General features: G+C 45.7%; 1 protein-coding gene across 10 annotated transcripts in view; it reads right to left on the reverse strand.

Annotated features, from left to right (window-relative positions):
- LOC121588452 (GTPase-activating Rap/Ran-GAP domain-like protein 3) overlaps positions 1 to 19,063 on the reverse strand; it is a 78,861-nt gene that overhangs the window by 21,270 nt on the left and 38,528 nt on the right. Inside the window, exons 1-2 of one of the 10 annotated variants that reach the window (XM_041906399.1) lie at positions 12,403 to 12,469; positions 315 to 1,061 (exon numbers count right to left, since the gene is read on the reverse strand). The exons of 6 other annotated variants lie outside the window; for them this stretch is intronic. In XM_041906399.1, coding sequence (XP_041762333.1) covers positions 315 to 511 — 197 coding nt within the window. In that variant the 5' untranslated portion in view covers positions 512 to 1,061; positions 12,403 to 12,469. Of the gene's footprint in view, positions 1 to 314; positions 1,062 to 12,384; positions 12,470 to 19,063 lie in introns of those variants that run through there. 3 more of the 10 variants (XM_041906400.1, XM_041906402.1, XM_041906401.1) reach the window with 3 other exon arrangements.

A 19,063-nucleotide genomic window follows, 5' to 3' on the forward strand; every position in this document is an offset into this window, starting at 1 on the left:
TATTGTATGAAGGAATTGCAGGGGAAAAGGTAGCCATGGGCCGCTAATGTATGGCCAGCTATGGGGTTATTCACGATAAAAATATGTTAAATCAAATTTATAATAGGCTATTAGTGGTACGGTTAGTTAAATGAATTGCTTTAATCGTAGCAAAGTTCGATCTATTTACTTTTCAATCAAGAACACAAGGCAACGCTCTAAATGCTCGAGCGTTAGTTTACAATGTTTCCCTTCCAAACAGTCCCATTTGGGTTTGCGCCCTTCCCCACGGTTAAGGAGCTACCGGATAATTGTTAGCAACCGCTTGCACTTACATTACGCTGGACGCCCGTCGCTGCAGAACCCGCAGCGCCCCGATGTCCCGGTGCGGGGCGCGCGGTGGCGGCGTGAACAAACTCTGGCTCCGGTCGCGCACCGGATCCGAGTCCCGGTACGTACGAAAGATGGTCGCTATCTTGAGATTGAAGCACAACATTGTCCATCCGAATGTGTGCGTGTGGCGGGATCGCATGCACCGATCAGCTCTCTAGCACCCGTTGGGCGGCCCGTTGCCACCCATTACATACGTACACTGCTCATTATCGAGCTCGCAGCAGGACGGCGTGCTAGGGATGGAAATGGTTTCTGGCTGCCGGTTTTTAGGTGGCCCGTTACGCCCACAGCCAACGACTGCGTGCTGACGGGTGTTCGTCACTGCGAATGGTGGCGGTTCAATTTAGCCTTTCCCGGGTTCGGTTGCTCGGGGAACTGCCACTTGTCACCACTTGACCACTAAAACACCCAGTTGCACACGGGGACACTTGTTTTACGCTCCACGGGGGACGATTTATGGTCGGAATCACTTTAACATGGTTGTTTACTTACGGAACCAATTTCACTGTGTAATATCACGCTGTTAGTGTTCTAATGTGGGTACGGAGAGCATTTTTGTAGCGAGGTTTTGAACATTCTCTGTCACAGTTTGCGATTGCCGGTCAACGCTGCACTGCGCACATCACACCGTCAATCTCCAGCAGTGGTGGTCGTGCTGGGATTAGGTGGCTAACTCTTTTATCATGAATCTGACAATGTAAAGCGGTGTGTTAGCTTACATTTATGAGCGAGTTTAAATGCAATCAACGAAAATAATTTGCTCCCTATCTAGCCATACCAAACAGCCACGATTGTTCAAAAACATACATTTTGCTACACTGCATACTTTTAGGCGTTCGAGGTATACGACAGTCGAGCGGTATGGACTTTGAGCGGCAAGTTCTTTTTAAGTTTACAAACCGTAGATGAATGTTCGTCGTTTAAACGTTAAATATAGTTTGCCCAGTAATATCATAAAACCTCATCGCCTATCACCCAAACTATCTAATGAACAAGATTCTCCGTCGCATTCTCTACAAGAACAAGTAAAACTTTGATGAACCTGATCCGATCGAGCTTTCCCTTCAATTTCAGGTGCCGAAAGAAAACCAACTGGCGGGGCGCACCGCCCACTTCATAAAGCTGTCAATGTCTGCTGACTAGTGACGGTCGCACACGATACCTGCCTCACGCACAGCGTGCCTAATGCACGGGAGAAAAGAAAACAAACAAACTCCAACAGTAAGCTGCTGACAGCCATTTCGGGCCGTACATTTCATGCTAAGCCGCAATAAGCCGCAATGTTCGCCATTTACACGCAGGCAGCAAATCGGGCGACGGAAAACTTCCACCCGATGCAATGACGTGCGTAAAGGGTGAAGGAAAACTTTGTCTTTCTCATTAACTACCACCGCCGCATACCAGCGCGCTGCACGCTGCTGTCACTAGCAGACGGTACGGATCAGAGGAGAGAAAACCGATTATCCCTGGCACCGTGCGGTCGAGTGCGCACCGTCTGTGAGCGGGTCGGTTTTCCGCCGGCGTGCGTCAAATCCAGCTCCATACAACATGTGCCATCTTCTCTGGTGCAATCTCGAATGCACTTCCGCAAAACGGTTCGATTACTCGGCTGTAATTAACTGCAGTGAGCAGAAGGCATGGTCTGCAGGGATATGTTACTATTGCAACAAGCCGCCTACCAGTATGCAATTCCCACCGGTCCCGGATGTGATTAGTGGCAGGTTAGTCTCGGTTGATGTACACTCAAAAAGGGATACCGCTTGGAGTGAACGAGATAATAATGCTAGGTAGCAGAGGAATATGTTTGTCCGTGTGTAAGAGAGAGTAATTATGGGTGGTAAATTGCGGCAAATTTATGAGATACGCGACCCCAGCAGCGGCAATTAAATGCTGAATAGTTTAATCAATTGCTAATGACTATTAACGATGCTGTTCTTTGAGGTTGAAATCGACAGATGGAGACATGAACGTAGGGCTTTAAATAGCTGAACAGATTGGCTTTTTGTGTTTCTTGAAACAGTGTTAAAGCTTCTATTATTGATCCTCTTTATGATACAATCTTACTCGCATCCTTAAGCAGCACAGAGCGCTTAAACATATGCAAAATTCTTTTATCAAATATTAATACATCATGTCTGAAATTTATATTTTAATTTCGTTTAAGTAGCAAAGAACAATTCAAAAATGGTTTTGGAGTATCAATTAACACACCAGCATGTGCTAAGAAACGCCGTCAAGGGGCACTGTAAAGTATTACAACGTTTGTAGATGAGAATTTTATTTAACATACTTTTAGGCGTTTCCAACTACCTTCATAACTCAACACAAAGCAGAGTAAGGTAAGCTACTAACCAGATTTTTGAATGCTTTTAACGTTTAAATCAAAGAAGATGAAAACTCTCAAGAAACCCTTCAAGCTCGGCCTCTTCTTTAAAGCACTCCCGAAAACTTCCCTACCATTCGCTAAACTTTAATTGTTATTACTTTTTCCAGGAACGGCCCGACATGGAATAAGTTTGTTTTCAGGGAAACACATTTTTACAGCCACCTTTGCCACTCCGTAGGCATCCGGTATCGCCACTGCCAAATCATTATATTTTTACTTTTCGATCGTTCCACGCATCTGGCCACCAGTTGCCATCATTCGCTCCCCGTACTGTCCATAGATCATGGAGACGCATAAAGATGAGCAAAAAGCAACAAAAAAAAAAACCTGAGCAAAATCAATGTTTGAGCCAATTTTACGGCACAATTCACCTCACTACCATGGTGATGGTGAAGTTCGCACCATTCTCTTCCTGCTCGCTAGACTGCATGCTTGCATAATATGCGCCAATTTAACGCGAGGTTTCTTCTTACATTGGTTTCCTCACTGTTTACAGTGCAAATCGAACGCTTCATTTCAATATCACCACGGTAACGTCTAATACGGCTCGAGCGGTGATCGAACGCCAAGTGATGCACAAAGACAGTTTCATGTGTGCTTTGAGTCGGCGGCGTGGATGCTTTGTATGGCCAGCTTGTACCTCATCCACTGTGTCGGAAAATGTCTCGCTTCTCTAAATGCATACCGTGCACTGTTTACCCTTCACCGATCGATGTTCTTAGCCAGGATCATTCAAGCAGCAGCAGCGACAGTACGTTGTGAACGGCACAAAGAGGGGAGAGAATTACCGGGGCGAAACAAGCAGAGCAAACAGATCATAAGGTTCCGGCAAATTGGAAATGATAACAGCCGTCAGGTTCGGGGTGTATGCGTAGAGGTTAAGCGACACATGGGCACATTATGCTTTCAATTTCCCCTGCGGAAGTTCCGGGCAGGTCAGCCCGGACGGACACACGCGCTGTCTGTTCGCCTTTCTCGCACACAATCAGCTGTGTCGGCATAATCTTTGCTTTGTTGCGACCCAAGCGATAATAACAATCTCTTCGTCGTGTTGGAACGTGTCAGCTAGTTAGTTGCTAATGTGAATATTGTTTGCGGATGAGTAATCCTTTAAACAAATATTCAAATAGCTGTAGTGAATGGTTGTGCATTGACGGTATATTGGGATGTGTGTTAAAGAAATGTTGTTTGGCTCAGTAGGAAGAGTTTCTGGAAAGTGTTATCTTTTTTTATGAAATAGCTCGTAATAGTACAACGTTGTAAGCTAGCTATTGAAAAAAACGACGCCTCAAAGTGTGCAATCTGAATTGAGAAACGCCTAAATGTATGCTCCAACCCTTACTTTCTCAAAATCTCTTTTTTAATTTACAGTCACTTATGACCGAAAACAAAAGGCTGGAATAAATAAAAAAGAACCAAGCTCCACTGTCCAGACAGCTCGGTAAACCTTACATGCAATATATTGTCATTCCCGTTTGGCGATCTCAAACCGCGCCGTCTCCGTTGACATGCAGCCAAAAAACAATCGGCCCGAAATGGTGTCAGTAGAGCGAGATGAGTACAAAATCCCATAACTCTTTCACCATTAGCATCAGCAAGCGGGTCCGGTTTTTCGCACCGTTGCGTTTACTTCATCAGAAGCACCCATTTTCACCGTATTTACGCGCACTGGATCGATAATGCGGCTCCGGTACAGTATTCGACGCTTCGTTCCACCACGAAAGCTCATGCTTAACTTCACTAGCATTGTGTTTGGGGCTTCTTATCTTATCCGAAAAGGAGCTGCATGCTTTCGAACGGCGAGCGCGCGTTCAGGAGTGAGGTCATTGCGAAGTCAAGTTTTTATTATGCTTCCCGAAATGGGGTTTTGGGCATCGGCTGGAATTGAGTCTTCAAACTGGAATAGGGGAACGGGGTTTCGGCAGGCCGCTACGAGCCCAACTGTGGCACCCCATGACCTCGATAGTCAGTGGGGGAAAAGGGCTGGGAGTCGTAAAGTACAACGACCTACTGGCGGCACCCTAAGGAACTGAGGGAACCCCTTCTTGTTGGAATGTTTTTTACGTCACTGTATGTTTGGGCTAGGGAAAGCAAATGAAAGTTAACTGCCCAGTTTGGCGTGCATTGGTGTGTGTGAGTGTGTGCTATGATGTCCTGCTGGTCGATAGTGTTTAAATTGAATGTAAGCTGAAACCAAAATCTAACAAACAGTATAATAATTACATTTTCAATTTAATGATTCAAAGCTGAAAAACAGCAACAACAAAAAATCATTCGCAATCGTTCTCTGTACTCGCTTCGAAACAAAACCAATTGTAAAAATGATCGTCAATCGTTACTTCACCAAACAGCGCTATGAAAAATAGTTCCGGCAAACTTTTCGTTCCGAGAACGCTTTTGCAAGAAGCTTCACGATGGTGCAAAGTTCTTCCACCAGCACGGATACAACAATCACTGCCCATGGAGCACCGGAGCACGGCGTCGGAAGGATAAAGTAATAACAGCAATATTGATAGCTACCTATCATGCTTACCATCTTCCCTCTCCTCTACGGATACGCTCAAAACCAATCGAACGAAACTTCACCTGACCCTTTCTTGTTCTTCGTTCGATGCATTCGAGCTACACAACGCGAAAGGATGAAAGGAAGCGTACGATCGATGCCAAGACTTCTTCAGTTTCGCTCACTACCCATCCATTAAGTGCTCGAGTTGCCCCCCGGCTTGGGGTACTTCGGCTAGCAGCCGGCCAGCCGAATTGATGGATTGGCAAAAGGTATGCGAAAGTGTGTATAATTCCTTCAGCTAGTGTTGGTCATGCGCTCCCTGTGAAAGTGATATCGATAGACTTTGCTGGTGCTGCTATTGCCGGCTGCTTGTAATAACGAAGAGCGATACGGCTGTCTGGGCTGTGTTGGTCTACCGTTTATTGATTGCTGTTGGCGCTGTTACCCCTTTTGCGATGGTTGAGAGTTATCGGAAAAAAGGAACGATAAAATGTATCGTGCCGTACCTTTCCTGGGGCATGGGGCATTGTTATTGAGCGATTATCGATGCGATGCTTGTATGATCCGTGATCAGAACCGAGGGTTGGTTTTTGGTGTGTTTTTTTTATTGTAACCGTTCAAGAGTGGGTTCGAAAGAAGGTCTTTTGATGGAGAGCCTTTGTTGCAGGGTTTCGTTCGTATATCCTATGTTGTTTCACATAACAAGCCGAAGCTCACATTTAAGCGATGGAAACAATTCCAAAGCATCAAACGATAGCAATTTCATTGACTTAAACGCCTCTGCTTGCTTTGTGTTGAGCTGGTGTCACAACAGAACAGAACCGTTTATTCAATTAGCCGTAGAAGTCATCTGCACGTTGAAATGGAAAGGACTGCCAACCTAACTCCTAGCCCATCAACGTTGTGTGACTGTGATGTTTCGATCTGAGACGGCCAGAACCACCATCGCAGGCTGCTACAGCAGGCCGCTGCTCATTAAAACCCCTCCGAATCAACTCAATAACTGCGCACCAACTGCGTGTCAAATCGTTCTGCTGGGGTGTTATTCGTACCATAATGCGAACGTAATCGGATTCGCCATCAAACCAATGAAGCACTGAAGGAGGGCTCAAACAACCCACGGAGGACATGGTGAGTCAAATTCATCCGTCTCAATTAAACCTCAATCATGGTTGTTTTCATTTAATTTAATTCCTGCCTAACCACAACAGAAAGTAACGCGGTTGGAAGAGGTAGGGTAGCATGAGGGAGGGAGGAATGCTCACCCATCATCAGCAGCTCGTGTTACGAAACGCGCCAAGGTGCGTTGGTAGGATCGTACAAATTAAGAAAAGATTAGGGTTAAGCTTTTTCAGATGAATTTCTTGCGCGCGATGCTGTGTTAATATTGGATATAATTAATACTACTGTGGTGTAGCCTGATCCCCATACAAATGTTAATGAAACCCACACAATCACAGCTACTGCTGTACTTTAGGGGAAAAGGCCCATATTTCATAATAAATACGTATTGGGGACAGATTATTAACGACCCTCGTTTATTATACTGATTTAACTCGAGCAAATAGTTTTCACTATCATGACGCACAGTATTGTCTCTGGGGAGCACATTTTACACAAAACAGGTAAAAAGTGTTGAGCAAGTTAGATTCCCCGCTTGAAAGTTGAGAAGAAGCGGAAAAGCTTAACTTTTCCCCGAGCACAAATTTCTTGCTTTGATGTAGCACAAAACGCAACTATTTCATTCACTTTTCCTTCCCTTCCAGCGTACAACGAAGATGGAGTGAATCGTTTTCAGTTTGTTAAACGCGATGGAAAATATTAATTTAAGAAAGCATGAGAAAAGAAACCACCCAAATAAAGACACATCGAGTGACTGTTTTATAGCAATTTCAATCACAATTTGATTTCATCTTCAATTCATTTTTATCACAGTATTAACTTTCCCTGCGGCGCTCACCTGTCTGCGTCCATTCGAGCATTTCTTACCAGCAGGGGAATTTAAATCTTTCACATCGCGTACACCCCGCCCAAGCGCAACGGGACAAAGGGAACACCAAAAGAAGCTTTCAATCCTACGCAAACGCTTTGCTACCATTTGCCGCTGGTCCGTGTGCCGAGATTGAACGTCGATCGAAGAAAAGCCAATCGTGATGAAACGTGAGTCGTGTCGCCGACAGGTAGTTGGGTGTATTTTTTACACATAACTCCCACTCCCCTCACTCGGCTACGCTTGTCCTGGTGGCATCCAGACTTCTCGCAGTGACATATGATTGAAGGAACGGCCCATCCTTCAGCACTGCTTGCGTGTGCGCGCGCGTTGTCTAGGCCACGTGATGCACATAATGGACGACAGCTTATGACGACAGGTACGACGCTTGGCGCAACATCGCGATGATGACGCAATGTGACGCGCGTCTGGCAAACGATTACACGTTGCATGGCTTACTTTGTGGTGTTTTTAACTGCTTCCGATGAATGGGAGCTCAGCTGCAGCGTATAGGCGAATGTGGGTAATTAACAGTGTGATCTGGATGCTGGAAAGGTCCCGGAAAAACGCCTACGATAAGGTGTGACTTATGCTGTGATGGCAACCCACTCTGTTATGAATGATGATTCATTAAGTTGGATTTGTTGGTTCTGTTCCTAATGAAAATTGAAACTGTCTTTTGAAGCAAAGGAGGGTTTATTTGCCATTGCGTTTCTATTTTCAAAAGGAAAATAACAATACATTTAAAGGAAAGCTTGTAGTACAAGAGATGAACATGATCACACTCGAAAAAGCAATACTACAGGATAAAAATTATTCATGAGATGAAATCGAGCACGAAAGGATGTGAAATATTGTTCAACTTCACCCTCTATTTGAATAGTAATAACTTTCGATCAGAACTCCCGTCTCTCGAAACAGATCTAGAAAGGTTCTACTGCCAACAGGCCAGAAGACACTTCACTTGCGCTGTCCAGTTGCAAGTCGGAACATGTACAGGGAATTCTTGCCCTCCCAATATTGATCGAATGGGTCAAACAGTGAAACGCCCCAGTAACCAGTTATACCAATCGGTGTGTTCTTTTTTACACACAAAGCACAAGCAGTTTTATATTTGGGAAGGTACTGGTCACCATTTGACAGCTGAAATGGACATCCGAGCCACTCGGGGAGTACCTAAAAATAAATCACATGCTTCATACTGCACCGCCCAGCCCAGACGCGATGCTTTCTTTTCCCAAGACGTCCCCAGACACTACGAAAAACCGCCTTTGCATTAAAGCTGCCCCGAAAGCTCCCGAAAACCATGGTCGGTGTGTTCTTGTGGTCGGTGAAAGTGGTTGATCGCTGCCATTTTTTGACATCCGGTGTTGCGCCGCGCGAGTGGTACAAAAACTCGCTCTCCGTTTTCAACTGTGGCATGGTTTGGTTGCCGTTTTTCGTGCAAACACACAAAAAAGCAACACACTGCCTGTGCTGAAACTTCTAACTTTTGTACAGTGCAGCACCAGGGCAGAAACACAGCACTGTGTCGTGTTTGTGTGCGCTCGAGTTTAACTTCACACCGCTCGACACACGGATTCGCTTTAAAAAGCCGCACACAATTGGTGCTCGTGCCGCTCGGGAGTACGCATTTTTGCCAGAAGAATGATGATTAATTTAATATTCATAAATGAATGTCTGAGTGCTGGCCGCACAGAGCCGCTACAAACAAACCCATTTTGCGCGCAAATTATCACCTAAAGCGAACGGAATGCGGAACCTTAACCAACCGAAGAGCGTAATGCAACTGGGGACAAAAAGCTAATGGATTCCCAAAATAAAAGCACAAGCTGTTCGCTGCGCGACTGGCGCGCTGGAAACTAATCGAATCTGATGTTGGCATCCGAAGCGCACGAAGCGGACAGCCTGGGCCGGCACCGGGGCAGTGCCGTACAGTAAGCGTGTAAATCCCGGCCGTCTCAACGGCACGAAATTGATTTTACATCCAGCATCCGGGGCAGTGGAGGGGGGGCACCTTTCGCCAAACGGTGCGATTACTCTTCAATCAAGCGCTTTTCAAGCGCTAAGCCAGCAGAGCACGGAGGTTGTGGTTTCGGATGAGTGGGTGTGGTCTGACACTTTCGTCTTTCTTCCGTCACATGCTCGATCAAACGTCCATTAGTGCGAGCGCACAAGGCAAGTCCCCGGATGGCGCTGCAAAAAGTCTCACCGATCGTTCCCGCTTTTCCCGTTCATGTTCTGGTGTGTGAAAAGTTTGTCCGCTTTGTGTGTGTGTGTGTGTGTGTGTGTGTGTGTGTGTGTGTGTGTGTGTGTGTGTGTGTGTGTGTGTGTGTGTGTGTGTGTGTGTGTGTGTGTGTGGTGTGGTGTGTGTGTGTGTGTGTGGTGTGTGTGTGTGTGTGTGTGTGTGTGTGTGTGTGTGTGTGTGTGTGTGTGTGTGTGTGTGTGTGTGTGTGTGTGTGTGTGTGTGTGTGTGTGTGTGTGTGTGTGTGTGTGTGTGTGTGTGTGTGTGTGTGTGTGTGTGTGGTGTGTGTGTGTGTGTGTGGTGTGTGTGTGTGTGTGTGTGTGTGTGTGTGTGTGTGTGTGTGTGTGTGTCGGTACTGTTGTTTTTCCTACAACCTTCTATTTTCGCCCGTATTCAATGAAAGCAATCACTTTGAACGGGTGTGAAACTTTTGCTCTAGCCAACCAAACACCAGCGCTGCCTCAAACGAGCACCGTACGCCTTTTTACGGCTCCTGTCAAAAGCGATTCCTCAACCAACGCAACCCGAGGGGAGGAGATGGTGAGACACCGGGGAAGCGAATGCTTTACGCGTGAACCAAACGCAAACGAACAGCTTTTATTTGGCAGTTTTTTTGGAGCGCGTGCTTCGCCGAAGGTAATTAAAACTTTGACCCATCACATGTAGCAACGGCGCCTTACCACACTTCCCACACGCACACACTCATTGAGCAGCATCAAAGCTGCGCACGGACAGCATCGTTCAATGGGATCGAAGAATATTTACGGCTTTCGGGGAAGGTATTCCCCGGTACGGTAGAATGGGGCTGAGATTAACGGAAGTAACAAGAAAAAATGAAGCCTTCAAACAGTTGATTTAGGCAAGATTGTTGGGTTCTCCAATGTGCAGCGAAGTGTTTTACATCTGCCATACGAGAGGCGTTTTTTGTTTGTTTGGTAGTAGAAAGTATTTGATTAAGCATGGTAATGAGATCGAGATAGGGGATTTTGGGAAAATATACCCTCCAGAAGGCGGAAAAAGCATATCGAAATGAAGGAGCCTTTTCTACGGTAAACTTTACGAAGCAGGATAACAAAGCAAGTAGAGGAACGGCTATACCTTAATGCTTTAAATATGTTTTAAGCGAACAAGATATCTTTAATATTGAACACTCTCCCCTTTTTGATTGCTTTGGAACTTTCTTTGAATATTTTGTGAAACAGTTAATTCTTTTAGTAAAGATATTGAAACCGTTACAGTTCAACATATTACACGTTTGCGCTTTAATTCTTCCCAGTAAACCATTGCTCATGTGTTGCTCTAACGCCGTCTATTTTTTTAGATAAATCACGTGAACAGTGATTCCCGCAAACCACAACACCGTTCTCCAATATCAACTGTTTGCTTGCTGCATGTATAATTAGTTTGCGAATGCTAATCGATTTCCCTTGCTCTCTAGCTTCACGGAAACAAAACGGCAAAAAAAATGTCACAACACCCCATACACATACTGGAAGGCGTACACGAGACCACACTTTCCCATTAACCCGTCGGCACGCAGGTACGATGTTTGAGGTTGGCATCGCGTTATCACCTACTGCTCTCTAGCCATTATAAGGGCTTCAATTACACCGCTCGGATGCGCCGGAACGGTGCGGCATTTTAATATGTTTTGCAAACAGAGGGCCCAAAGGGTAGAGCCAACCTCCGGAAGGGTCAAAATCAATCACGTTCGATTGCACGCCGTAGTGCACTGGCGTTAATTAATCGCATCAACAAACATATCAGTATGTACATTTTTTTTTCCTCCTCCTTCTCATGCTGCTGCATAGGGCCACGATTTAAGAAACACGCTGTGGGTGAAGTTCACGGTAACGGGGTCACTTGGTGCGAGACAATGCACAAAGAAGACAGTAAATCGGGACAACATGAATTATGAACAGCCCATGGCTTCAGGCTAGCTTCTGAGAGCGCAGGGGGAAATGCTTGCTCCCTCGTGCTGTGTCAAGCAACGCGGGAATGGGTTCATGCACAACTGCTGATTAAATTATGCGATGGTTAATTGAAATCCGTTCAGCATCCGGGCATGTGCGGCCGGCGCGGTCGCGAACGATGATGGCGGTAGTGAATAAATTATATTTACTCAATTACATAGAGCCAATTTTGGGGCTCCCGGCATCACCGGCAAGAAGTCCTGCCCCGAGCCGTCGTGGGCGGACCGAGACGGACAAACCGCACTCGTTCAGCGGTGCCCGTGTGCCGTAATTCTTCGCGAAATTATGTTGCCTTTTGTTCGATGATTATTAATTCAGCTGTACTGTTGGGTGCTGCTGCATCGAAAACCATGCGAGCGGATCTCATTCATGAGTTTCAGTGTGCTCTTGTGGTGATCCTTTTACTATTTTACTCTCCATTATCGAAGCACAGAGACCACGGTCAGGGGAAAGGAAGAAGTGTGGATAGCGTTCGAAGAAAACTTCTCCTTCGACGGATCGCTTTCTCGTCTGCTCTGCTGCTGCCTGACAAAAGGAGTACGATGTAAAAACCGCTTTATGTGTACTTCACTATCGACAATGTGATTCTTAGTGGTTGGGCACATTTTTACACGTTCGCTTCGACTTATTCCATAAATTTCACAATCACCCAGCCGGAAGAAGGTGTGGCTGCACACGCTTCACTTCTTGCAGTGATAAAACAACACCGAACACCAACACACGGAGCTGCCCTTGCACACCATATTGACTGTGTTTGTTTGCACGTATCGAAAGCAGATAACAAAACCGCACAATATATGCACATCGATTAGTACATCGTCGTAGAGAAAGTGTTTCTCCCCCAGCTCAGCGCACACCTCCCCAAACACTCAAACGGCCCCACAACACAACGCCACAGCATCGAAACCGAACCGTGTGTCTGCTACGTACGAAAACCTCTCGACAAACGCGCTCGTACCGCACCAAAACACCGAACCATACCGGTCGAAAGCTCGAGGAAAACTGGCACGAAATGATATCCCGAAGCCAGCGCCAGCGCTTGCCGAAATATATCGCTTCCCCTGCCCGCCAGCATCCCCATTTTCCCAAAAGCATCCTCCCCCCCCCCCCATCCCATTGTTCGGTTGTCGCAAGCAACGCGTGCTTCAGACACGTCACGGAGAAGGCGACTGAAACGTCATCGATTGGCGTGCGGTTGGCGTAAACTTCTGGCCAGCGGCAGAGGAGAGGCGGTCAGAGACGCTACGACAGATGTATATACGAACAAAAGGAAATAATAAAATCATCCGAACAACCGAGAGCATGCTTTCGAACTACGTTGTCTTTCGAGCCTTCACGAGCCCGCGGTGTGTTAAAGTAGGATAGAAAAGCTCCTTGCTTAGCATGCCAAACCCCGAAGCCGTCTCTACAAGTGGAGGGAGGTAGGGGAGGAGAAGCGCTTTCCATCTCCTCGCTTGCTGTGTTGAACATGGGGTGCTTTTCATTCATATCGTTTATCGCTGCTTCTCGCCATACTAACGCAGCGAACAGGAACACACACAGACGAACGTTTGGGAACCGTTTTCATCAACACGCAGCCACACACACACACGCACACATGAGACTCGTTCGTCCTGATGAGCGTGCCGTTGGCGTTAGCTACCGAGCGGAGTGGTTTGTAAACAAACGTGCCCTTTCTCAAGCACGAAGCGAAACACGTGCTTTTTACGAGGGAAAAATGTGGGAAAATGGATGAAAAAAAACAAACCTTCGCACCAGTCGGCAAGGATTGTGCGGTGAAATATTACGCCGAGTGGGAAAGCTTTCGCTTGCGTGAGCTTTCATCGCATGCTGTGCTTAGTAGGCTGAGGATGATGAGAACTGTTTCGTCCGTTTAGTACGGGATGAAATATTTCGACGAGATGAGAAAAGTTTCAGCTTGTCGTACGAACGTTTCGAACGAATGATTAACAAAAGTTCTCAAATTTTAACTCCTCCAAAAGCCCAACAATCAATAAAAATCTTCAATTTAATTACATTTACCATCCTTATTTATAGATTTTGTAACTTTTTATGATTTATCCTTATAATGGCCTTAAGTCCCCAATGAATTGAGACCATAAAGCATTCAACACTTACATACTTACAAAATCTCGATGAATTAGTTCAATTATTCGATTTACCAATGTACCAAGCTTACCTGCAATAGAAATAAAAAAATACATATGAGATTATATGTCAAACATTGTAAGTTGACTACAAAATACTTCAAAGATTTAGGTATTTTCGCTACTCAGAATTTAATTTCATTTTGTTCCGTTTCTTCTTCCGTTTTACAGAGATTCTCAATATTCAGGTTTATTAGGTTCGATACTGCAGTAATATCTATCATTGTCTCGTTCAATTTTGTCACCTTGACACTATATAGAACAGTTCGCGCATCCATTTAATCGTGATGCCCAAAAATGATATTAACAAAAAGCCCACAAAAAACAAAAGACTATATTGTTCGAATATATTGGATTTACCTAAATTGAATTTTCATGGCAAACTTTTTGAATTATGACTGGTGTTAGGCACAGTATTTTTTATTCAATATATTCAATAACTAAAGCATTAACATGTAGCCCAACATGTCCAAAGAAACTCCACGCGTCGGTCGGTCGATACCATATTTGCCTCAGTTCTTAAGCGCCTTCGCTAGACAAAGTGTATTATATGTATCCCGTACAATAATTTGCTTTCACTTCAATCCGATGTGATTATAATTTTACATCCATTGAACCTGCCTCGCTGCCGTATCTGCACTACAGAGGCGACTCTATTCAGCAGCACCATAACAAACAACTGAACTTGACTCTGTTAGTCATGCCATGTATTGTCGTTTGTCAGCCACCAGTCCGCACACTGATGTCTGATGATTAAATTAGGTTCATACGCCTGTCAGTATGAGTGAGCCTGTGCTGCATACGCCAGCCCGTAGCGGAGAGGTGCTCAATTGGCGAAAACGCGGACACGTGTTCGTTAGTCGGCAAAGCCGGCTGATGAAGCTGTGTTTCCGTCCGACGGCACAACAAAGTGTAATCATCACTACACATCACCTGATGAACACACACACACAACGGCACGCCAACTACCGATGCGGTAGGCATCGAGCGATGATCGTGAGTAATTGTTCCGTCGCGCCGATAATTGATTTATCGTGAAAAGCGCACGCGGGCACGGCGGCTTGTTAGCTGCCGCTGGTGATCAAGTGAAATGCCAACGTCACGCGAAATTGACAGCATTTATCTCTGTTCGCTGTGTATGCAAACAGGACTTTTAGTTCAACATCGTTGCGATAGGGAGTGAGTGGTAGATGTAAATTGATAGACAAACAGGTGGGTGCGAATAATTCACACCAAAAAGAGAAAAGTCTGCTATTCTATCTGTTCATGCTTCGTGTCTGACAAAAACTACGTTCTTGTTTGTTTTTGCATTTGTTTCATGAAAAATCGAAACACGGTGTTATTTTGGCAATTAAAAGTAAACAAAATAAATGAATCATCTGCGAAATTTATGAGTTGATTAATTAATCATACAAGATTTATGTCATATAATACATTTTCAGCGCATTATGAACGCAGCAAATCATTTTGAACTATTATCAAAACACCAAAAAAACACGTCCAAACGTGTGTAACCAACGTTAACGAAAAAAACAAAATCGCTAATGATACACTCTTGTCCCACTTTGTCCCACTTTCGCTGACACGTTCCCCATCAACCGCCATTGTGGCACCGCACACGCACCGGAATAGCTCAAATTTGTGAAAATACCCCCGACGGAATGATGATGATACCGTGCAAATGTAAAAAAAAAAACACCCATACCCTCACAAAACCAATGCCCCAAAAGCTAGACCGAAGCCCGCAAATCACACAAATCTTCTGTCCCATTTATCAGCGGCGATGATTAACGGATTCGGTGTACGAGCCATTCCCGAGCCACACAACTGACACGCTCGCCGAGCCACCATCGTCCGATCGAATGCAGGAACAAGCGGGACAACAATCACGCTCGCGCTATCCCGCTCAGCTCGAGCTGTCCATCGGGAAAGGAATTCCATTTATCAATCTAGTATTTTGAACGACACTACATCATTCCAACACCGGGGCTCACCGATGAGTCGTCAGGTTTTTGTGCGGGTGCAAATTTGTAAACTATGCCATTGAGATGGTGAGCGGAGGATGAAAAAGAGAGAGAGAGAGATAGAGTGAGGGACATTCCTACATTTTTGTCATTTCACGGCCTACACGACTCCCCCTCCCCGTTCAAGCTGGAAAACTCAATTGAGCTTGATGACTAATGGTATGCAATAAATTAGGGAGCGCGCGTGCGAACACCCTCTGAGCCTACCCGGGCAATCGCAAATCGATAGCACCTGGCGAACCCAGCCCCACCGACCATCGACTGGCCATTAATTTTACATTCGAACGATGTTACACCCGGTGACCGCGGGGACTTACCTCGGCCCGGTGGCGCTTTCGTTCCACCGCTCGATCGAAATGCTGCTGCTGCGCGATCGGAACCGTTCCTTCTGCAGCTGGCGCAGTTGGCGCAGTTCCTCCCGGTACGCACCGAGCGGATCGTGGCCGGCCGGCGGCTCCCGTGCGCGGCTGTTCGACTCCGGCTGGCGTGCCGATCCCGCTCCAGCTGATGGCGTCTCGGGCGGGTAAAATAGCACCGTCGAGGAGGACGATTTCTGCCCGATGGAGTGAAACATTTTCTTCGACTTGACAAACTTGGGCGAGGCGGAAGCGAGCAGCCGATCGCCGAAACTTTGCGTCCGAAAAAACTTGGGCGATGACTGGGGCCGCACGCTGGAGGAAGAGAGGGAGCCGCCGGGGGTCGAACCGGCCGGACGGGAAGGTTGCTGCACCCGGAGCAGCTGCTGCTCGTCGAAGCTTTCGGCCCGAAGCGCCACACTTTTACGCCGGCCGGCGCTCGTTGGGGACGCCGACGGCGATGATGGTTCGTGCAGCAGGCCCGACTTCACCGACGGCCTTACCGAGCGAGACATTTTCCGTGTTAGAAAAGTGTTTATAATCGCAGCACTATTGATTTATCCCCACTTAGAATCACTCAAACACTGGCACACCGTCAAACACACACGACCCAGCTTCCGGACGGTAGGGAAGCGTCTGCTGCCTTCCAGGAAGCGGTCGCCCGACTGCGACTCAGCAAACACAGTGAGCTGTAAATAATCGAACACGGCTACTCAACAAACATCACACAACCGAGCGCACACACACGCGCGTGCTTCCAGAGAATGCTTGAGATAATGAACAAGTTTGTCGATCCATCAACCACTTCTCGGCGGAGATTTTGTCTTCCTGAAGCGACTTGGACGTGTTATGGGCACCCATCTATGCTTCGCCCTTTGTTTACATCGAACCCCATACATCATACACCCCCTCGTCTGTCGTGTGGGTTCGATTAAGATTTTCATTACACCTTCATCCTTGGCTCATAATTCTTTTTCTTTTTCGTTTTTGGTTTTCTCTCCCTCTCTCTCTCTCTTTCTACCTATAAACTCAATCTAGCGAGCTTTTGTTTTAGCGCTCGGGCTTCATCAGTGCAACGATCGATCGTCGCCCGGTACAGTGGCTCATTGTTAACTCGTTTATTGGTGCCGTTTTATGTGCTGCCATCCCACAGGCAACCGTGCACAGACGACGGTATCGATTGTCGCTTCAGCCGTGCCGTTATTGTCTTTCGCGGACGTTTGTGACGCGACGGGACAGGAGCCCGGTTGGTAGGAAGCATCGCTCGGGATAGGGATTTTATGGACAGGGTTTATGATTTCATATCTTCCCGCCAGGCAGGATGCTGATGTATAGTTCAGCTAAAGTCAAATAATATTGTTTCTGATGATTTGTTGGTTGGAGATCATTTTCTGTGCAAAGTGGATTCGTCCACAGTGGACAAAGTTATTTTCTCAAGCAACAGCAGTAAGTTGTGTTCAATCTTAGCTAACGCAATATTCCATGAAGAATTGCATCAAATTCTAGTCAAACGTGACTACAATTTATACATGTTCAAGCCAAACTAGCTTATTTCATCTTTCCAGTCTATCCAGGCATTCTAGTTTAAGTATAGTACCAAGAAAAAGAATTGATCACCAACCAGCATCGGTATGCATACGTTACAAATCAATAACAATATAATCCAACCTTTATAAACGCCTGATGGTATGCAGTAGTCAAATGTATAACGAGAGAACTAAAAAAAAATTAAAAAAGTATTAACTTTAGACTTAATATGATAATAATTCAAACGCATTATTCAAACGACCCCTTTCAAGTTCTAATGCATGTCAAAGGCCAATTGGTTTTTGAAGCATTAAATACCTAGGCCGAATTTAAAGCAATAAATAAACATAAACAAATAAATTAAAACAGAAAAATTTGATGCAAATGTCTCTAATGCAACAATATATTATGCAATTTTGGGAGCCCTACACCTAATGACTGTTTAAAGAGGAAAAAAGGTTTTATTTTTAGCAATCTAACTGTAAACAAAAACTATGTAAGTGTTGGAATACGAAAATAAGAGCAAGATTTAATCAAAATAACACCAATAATACTGTTGAGACGTTATCAACAGGATTCTTTCTTTCACGCGAAATATGTAAAACAAGCGGTTTTTAAGCAACGTTAATTTATTGTTTGAGGCTAAAAATTCAGTCGCTTGGCTCGGGGATACGTGAAAGAATGGCTCACGATCGTAACCTGTCCCGCAATCGGAAATTTTCGTGCAATCGGGACGACTTGGCCCGATCGTTATCAGCAGTTGTCCACACGACTCCACTTCGATAGCGTCCTCTATCGGGATTGTTGTAAAACACTAATGTGCCATCGGATTGACCGTGAATATTTATTTTAATATTTAACAAATACTCTTCTTTAACAGAAGAAACGGATTAAAAAAGCATTTTTCAAACAGAAAAGTGGTTCGCAAAGCCCTGTCTAACACCCGGGAAGCTTCGTTCGCCCCACCGATTTGGCTTAAGAATTATTGAGTACCCCGGCTTGAAGCGAAATGGCTTTACACTCAACAACAACAGCTACTCGAGCGTTTAAACACTACGCCCTACCACCACGGAAGTAATCGATATTTGCCCCGTTCGCGCAAGTACGGCTTTTACATGACACGTACGTGCCGGCATGCCAATTGCAGTTTTCCCAGTTTTTGTTTGTTATGGCAAAAAGGAGAAAAAAAAATCGAATGCAAAGAAAAAAATGCTAATCCTCCAAAGCACCACTCACTTGCAGGCCGGGCAGGGCGCACACATTAAGTGCCTGCATGCTTTCAACAGCAAATTTCCATTAATTGCTCCTTCGCCGTGGTAGTTTGCTTCCGCCTCCCGGAGGGGAGGAGCTTTTCTGGGAGTCCGGGCTTTTGCATGTGTGTTTGACACGCTGCCAGGCCGATTGTCCGGCCCGGATGGGGCGGGCGAGCGAAAGGCAGGGCAGGCGAGAGCGTGTGCAAATAGCATCTTGATGGGTTTTCCGTGAACTTTAATGAACCGTGGCATGCAGTTGACATGCGAAGCGGAAAACTAGTTTG

The sequence above is a fragment of the Anopheles merus genome, chromosome 2R, assembly GCF_017562075.2.
Source record: "Anopheles merus strain MAF chromosome 2R, AmerM5.1, whole genome shotgun sequence".
NCBI classification, from domain to species: Eukaryota; Metazoa; Arthropoda; class Insecta; order Diptera; family Culicidae; genus Anopheles; species Anopheles merus.